This window comes from Idiotropiscis lumnitzeri, chromosome 13 (assembly GCF_059441095.1).
Source record: "Idiotropiscis lumnitzeri isolate Australia: NSW breed Sydney's pygmy pipehorse chromosome 13, RoL_Ilum_1.0, whole genome shotgun sequence".
NCBI lineage: Eukaryota > Metazoa > Chordata > Actinopteri > Syngnathiformes > Syngnathidae > Idiotropiscis > Idiotropiscis lumnitzeri.
The window spans coordinates 14,841,222-14,848,082 of record NC_142403.1 but is presented as its reverse complement, the minus strand read 5'-3'; the positions used below and the strand labels follow the sequence as shown (position 1 = coordinate 14,848,082).

Below are 6,861 nucleotides of genomic sequence, written 5' to 3'. Positions count from 1 at the left end.
CCCGCTGAATGTATGCGCCGGCATCACAAACGGACCTCTGTTCACTACCTCACCCTAATTATACCCTCAGTAATAATAGCTGCTGTTGCCCCCGTTTTCTGTCCCAGCACAGAGCGTCCTTTGTGGCCGCCACCATGACTTCCACTCATGTTGTGGCAAATTGGCAAAATCAACACTTGATATTTGGGTTGAACACAAAATGAAGCCACAACACAACGTGGGTGGGACATGAAATACACAATTATTTTTTTGTCCTCATTAGGGTCAATTGGAGTCTATCCCAGGTGACGCTGGCTGAGAGGCTCAGTACACCCTTGACTGGTCGCAGGGCACATAAAGTGGTTCCATACTGCAGGTTTCAGACTAGTCACACAATGTTATAAATTCACAAATGTCAGACTTGAAAAAAGTCACAATAGATGTAGTTAATTTAATATTCACACTTTTTTTAGCTAGCTGGGAAAATAAAGACCAGGGATGGGAAACTGGCCTGCGATGATTAATTTATACATAATATATATGAGACGTGGGACTCGTATTGCATCACATTCTTCCAACTGCATGACCCATATGGTACATAGATCAGATTATTTCCAGACAGTAAACAAAGGCAGGCTAACGCCACGTCGCTGTGTACTGTACTGTCAATACAGGAAACACTGCTGTTGGAAAAAAAAAAAACGGGGATTTTCCACTGTATTCAACAGTTGCAACAATTAGCCTTGGGCACAGGTGGTGAAAGGACTCAGTCTCAACTTGACCTTTGCATACTTTTTATTTTCCATGTAGTTCCAAATCCATTTGGATTGAGGCCAACAATAGATTAATAATAATAAGAGTCGACAAGTTACAAAAGGCCGGGATATTAAATAATAATAAAAAAAAAAAAAAGTATTTTTACACAATTACGCAGGAGTCTGTCAGCCACAGTGAATACACTCCGAACTCGATGAACCCGTCGACCCAGCAAGGTAGTCGGCGCCGCATGCCAGCTTCAACTTGCTTTCTTCTTACAAGCTATACCGCTTGGGCCTCTTTAAGCGCCAAGGAAAATTATTAGCAAAATTTTTTTTTTTTAAAGAACAACTATTGTTGGAACTAAAACAGTCAGGGTAGTCCCAAGAGGCTTATTATAAGCTGTATTAGCGCAGGGATAAGTGTCATATTTCAAAGACTCCTATGATCAGCTTTCAGCTCCTCTCTAAAACGCGACAAATCGCTTTTGTATTATTCAGAGAAAATTTCATTTAAATTTGGCTTTGTATTCATTTTTGGCAGAGGAAAATTTGGGACAACACATAGGCAACAAAAGTGAGTACCCCCCTCAGGGAAAATGTCCAGAGTTGGTGCCAATTAGCCACTTTCAGAGCAAATACTGCATAATGACACAGGTCGCAAAGCCAACAGCTCCAGATCTTTATCGATAGTGAGATTACAAATCACTTTTTGTTGTGCCTGCAGGTCTCTTTGATGCTTAGGTGAACCAGCCAAGCTTGAAATTTCACATTGGATCATCTAGCCGGCCACATTTCTCGACATTTTTAAAACTATTTAGCTATTCACGTCATTACCTCGTCTCCACATTTCTCGACCATTTCTTCAAGTCTCCCATTCTACATTTCAACGCATCAATTAATAGACAAATTGAAATCTATGGGTCAAGAAAAACTTACTAAACAAACCAAAGTTGGAAAGCAAATGCTTTATTTCTGAGATAGCAATCCAAAAACATGTGAGACAAAGGGTGGCCAAAACGGCTCACAGACGAGCCAACTTTGAAGCCTTCAAATGACAGCCACCGGAGGTTTGCGCTGTAATCGTCATGTAAAAAGCGGCCAAGCGTGAGATGATTTGGCACATCCTTTGTTTTGATGGTAATTGGAGTCATTACTGAAATTTGAAAATCAATGAAGCCAATTTACATGTACAGTGCTTAACAACTTTATTAGTCCACTGCTCATTAAAAAAAAAGTTTGAGAGTTCTTGACATTTGACTATGACTTCAGGCATGATGGATTTTCAAACTGAATTTCCTTTCATTCTATCATGTTTAAGATAATTACAACCACCATATAACATGTTTTTTTCTGTTCGGGAACGCTTGTAAATAATAGTTCGACGTCTAAAAGTTTTAACACAAGTTGGTGCATGCCGTCTGTTTAGTGTAGCGAGCATCGTCGGAAATGCCGAGCCGTAGTTGGGCGTGTTCGTTCGATTCAACTTGTAGAATCCGGTCGGGCTGGCGGGACAAATGATCACTGTGATTGGTTGTCAGCTGGCGAATCAATGCACGGGAAAAGAACGGGAAGTGACGAATTCTATGAGCTATTTCTCATGAATTAAATGAACTTTACTCATTTTAGCATATGTTCTATGGACATAATGGCTGACTGGAGAGAAAAGCGCGAAGACGAAATAATCACTCTCATTCGGGGAAAACCGCCGTTATTCGACATCACCGTGAAAGGCAACGCAGTCACTATCGCCGCCGCTGGCAAGGAGGGGTACTACATCTGACGCATATGGGCGGGCGGTCCGGAGTAGTTGGTGTCTCCGTGGGTTGTTTGGCGTGTCGAGGTCTTTCATCAAGAAATAAAGTACTTTACACAAAACTAGTAAGAGTCGTTACAAAATGTGCCATCCACCTTCCTTGATGGAGAATCCTAAGTTGACATGATCATCAAATTTTGACAATGTGCTTTTTGCCGCAGCTTGGGAGTCCGCAAACTAATCAGCCGTAAATCATGTCAAATCATTTACAAACACAAAGTGCATACCTGGTGTGCATACATGGATAGGCGCACTAATACAAAAACACAGTAAGGCAATTAGTTCTACCTACCTTAAATCTGACACCCCTTCATGAATAGAGGCGATTTTTAAGACCCAAGCATACTGTACCACCTGCAGCATTATCATAATATTGTAATATTGCGGACGGACCCAAAAAGTTGAAGAACCTTTTACAGATTAAAAAAAAAAACATTTTGGTCATAACAATGGCGTTCATTTCGGGTTGGTGATTTAATAAATTCATTAAGCACTGTAAAATCAAATGTATCACTTTGTCATAGCTGAGAGTTGATCTCAAAAGTCTGCGTTTCACTTTTTTTTTTCAGGGCAACAGAGTCCGCGGGGTTTTATCTGTACCCGTCATCAAGAAACGCAGACCAGCTGAGATCCAGTTCAGACATTACGCAAGTGTGTGTGTGTGTGTGTTGCCGAGGCAGCGCATTGGCTGGTTAAAGCCAAGAAAAAAAAAAAATCTCAATGAGTAAGTGACGTTTAGTACGTATTAGTGACGCTCGAATGAAAAGGGAGTCTGCCTGGCACAAACGTGTCTTCCCTCCTACTTGATCTTCTCCAGGACCGAGCGCACCTCCTGTGGTTTGTAGCCCCAAGGCCCCATACCTCCCTGCAACACACACACACACACACACACACACACACACACACACACACACACACACACACACACACACACACACACACACATCTCCGTAAATGCTCATCAAAGCTGGGTGGTAATACCGTACGACATCGACTCCATTACAATAACTTAAGCAACTTTTTGGGTGAATTCTACTTTTTAGAATACTTTTCAAAGCAATATATATATTTTTTTACTCTTATGTCATTTTGTGAAGAAGAACCTACTTTTACTCCGTTACGACCACTTAATATTCGGTTTGTTATTCTCATCTATTCATTATCGTTTGTGTGTTAGTCACGTGACTGTATCACCAATCCAAAATTAATAACCAATAGCGACTCCCCCATTTGACCAATCAAACACAAGCCAGGAAGTCACATGACCACACACTAAGGACTGTATTTTTGTGACCGGCGTAAATTCTGCGGCGAGGCGGGTGAGACCCCATGTTGGTTAGCGCAGGCCAGCCGATCTGCCAGAGGGAGGGCTGCGCTACTGTGGTAGTGATCGCAGCCAACTTCAAGACTCCATCCAAATATGAGGATTCTGATGAGTCGAACCTCACTTTTCACATATTTAGGAATGAAATACCATGTGTTTCTCTTCTATTGTGATCCCATTTTGCCTAAATGAAGTAATATATTCCTCGTTTTCTGTCTTGTTTCTTTTGAAGTCCATTTTTTGGGGGGGGCATGAGGAACAACAGAAAAGACATGAATGCATTTTCTATAAAAACAATATAAGGAGCATCACGATCTTTTGGCATGGCTCGTGTCAGCCTGGGATCGAGCCAAAGAATTCCTGAGCTAATTGCATGAGCCAAGGGACGTTGACACCCTCTTGGCCGAGCTTGTAATCACGACATTTGCATGGAGGAAGGAGGCTGCCAATGGAACAGGAAAACACTTCTTTTCTTCTTCTATAGGCAAACATTAACATTTTATTTGCCGATGTTTCATCCTCCTTGTCTTGCTGAGCGAGCCGAGCTTGTTGAGAGGCTGAGCGCGCGGACGAAGACTGGCAAGATGGCACAAGAGAAGACTCAAAATGTGAGTCGTCAGCCGGCCGGGTGTTCCCATTTCAAGGATGGTGCCATCCAGCCAAATATTCCCACTTTCGGACGTCCGCTCGAATAAACGTCGGTAGCTTTCCCGCATGTGCGCTCTCCGTGTAGAATAAGGAGCGTTGCATTCGGACGAGGGCTCACCTTGTAGAGGACTTTGCCTTTGTGCAGCACGTAGAGCCTCTCGGGCAGCGCGCCGTACTCTTCGGAGGCCTTGTTGCTCATGTGGTCCACCACCACGGGGCAAAGTGGATCCTCCTTGATGAGGATCTGCGCCGCTGCCATCCTGTCCTCCAAGCTCTTGTGCTTGCGCACTTGCAAATTATTAGTGAAGGCCCAACCATCTGAAACACAGAGTACCTTAAATACATTTATTCAGGTTCGGGGGTATGTCCCAGGCCACCCACGATAGTTGAAAGCTGATATAGCAAAACCATTAAAGAAATGTAAATAGTTTTTCATCAATCTGTCGCCTCAAAGCCTTTTTTGTTAGAATTTGTTCTGTCGCTAAGTGCTTGCTCATGTGTGGTTCAGTTGGTTGTCTCACAAAATCAATTAGGAGTGTGGTTGTTGACCGCCTTGGCGTGTAAAGAAAAATATTTTCGGTTGTGAATTGGCGCTCCAAGTGATAAAATTGTCTTGACTTGCAGTCTCAGGTGGTGAAGCAACAGCCGTTCCGTGATCATCATGTGACCGACCTAGAGACATTAAGATCACTTAGGATTTGGTTTGACAATGTCTTGCACAGTTTTGGGACGCTTTCCCTGAAGCAGGTTGAAGAGCAGCGGCACTCCCAGCGACTGCATTCAAGACTCCATCAGGATTTGTTGCTTTGTTGCGTTCAAGTCTCCTCAGCTTTGGCGGTTATTGTGGCCGCGGATTGCCAGATGTTCTCCTGAGACTCGAAGCCACGCAGCCACCATCAGTTGAAAGTCGAGCGCACTAACCAGCAGGCTAAAAGCGTGTCATGGAAACCACCCGTCCCCTTCTATCATTAAAGATAGATCTTTTTAATCATCTTCAATATCATTTTATCGAGTTTGGGTTTGAAATGTCCATTTTAAAGTACAGTCCTCATTTCTTGATTAAAAAGATGAATGGTTTTGAGTGGCTGGAATGAATACATACACTGCCAGCCCAGTAAAAATGCAACTTTGCCACAGACAGCCATCATTGTCGGCGAATGACTTTAACGGTAGAAAAAGTTTTGAGATGATTTTGAGTGCTTGGTTGCATGTGCTCACCGCTTGAGTGCGCCTCGTTGATGTAAACGACAAGGAAGTCGGCCACGTCCCCGAAGTCCCGGACGAGCTGCTTGAACAGGTCCAGCTTGAACATGAACGGCGGTCAGGTGCAACTTCCAAAGTTCAGCACCAGAGGCCTCGAACCTGTATGTACAACAACACGGATTTTCACGTGCACTTCATCGTCATGGATGGAGAGTTCGTTTTTAATATTTTTTTTAAAATCTTTTTAAATCCAAAAGGTTTTTTCTACACTAAATAATTGGTTCATTGTCTTATTGCATTTACTGCCTTTGTTATTGTTTTGACAGTCTGATTTTATTCCTGATTTTCACTTGTACAGCACACAATGCAGTTGATTATTTTTACCAATAAAAATAAAAAAATACTTTAAATTCAAATAAAAGGTCAAATAAACACTGGCACCATTTAATCAAACAATTCTTGAAATGCCTAATTATACCATTATGACAGATTTTTTTTTCACGTCACCTAATGAGCAGTTCCGAGTTTCTTTCTTTTGTTTAGTTTTTTTTCCGCGTGAAGTTGGACGCACCTTTGAGGAAGTTGCAGATGCTGCTCTGGCGCTTGTCCATGGTGACCACCGGCGAGTCCGGGGCAGGCTCCCCCACGAACGCCTTCTGGCCCAGGGACGACCACATGTGCTCCGACGCGTATTTGACGAAGGCACAGGTGAGGAAGGTGGGCCCCCAGTCCTCGTATGTGAAACTGGGATTCTTGTTCATCGTTGTCCGCTCGTTCATTTTCAGGATCACCTTCTTGGCCAAGGCTGGCGAAAACGCGTTCACGACGCGAAGGACGAGGTTCGCGCAAATCACGAAGAGCAACATGGAGGCCGTGTAAATGTACAGCCACACTTTTTGCACAAACATGATTGCGGTTGCTACTCTCAAGTCCCCGAGTGGGAAACGAGTGCGAGGAAATCACAGCAGACACGCGTGATGCCTTCACGGAAGGTGTCCGCTTCCGCCTTCACGAGTGACGCCTTCACGCGCAGCTCGGAGTTTTCAAAGGGACTTGTTGCGTAAACTTATGCAACAACGTGGACGCCCTCCTCCGGGAAGGTTTAAATTTTGCTGGGATGGGCTCTTGAAATGATG

At 43.5% G+C, this 6,861-nt stretch overlaps 1 protein-coding gene across 1 annotated transcript; it reads right to left on the bottom strand.

Annotated features, from left to right (window-relative positions):
- Positions 1–1,687: 1,687 nt before the first annotated feature.
- On the bottom strand, positions 1,688–6,762 carry dio1 (iodothyronine deiodinase 1). The gene is made up of 4 exons (XM_088313318.1): positions 6,297–6,762; positions 5,741–5,884; positions 4,641–4,840; positions 1,688–3,415 (listed from the first exon to the last, which is right to left on the bottom strand). Exons 1-4 carry the CDS (start codon positions 6,631–6,633, stop codon positions 3,350–3,352), a joined length of 747 nt encoding a protein of 248 aa, XP_088169444.1. The 5' UTR covers positions 6,634–6,762; the 3' UTR covers positions 1,688–3,349.
- Between the last annotated feature and the right edge of the window lie 99 nt (positions 6,763–6,861).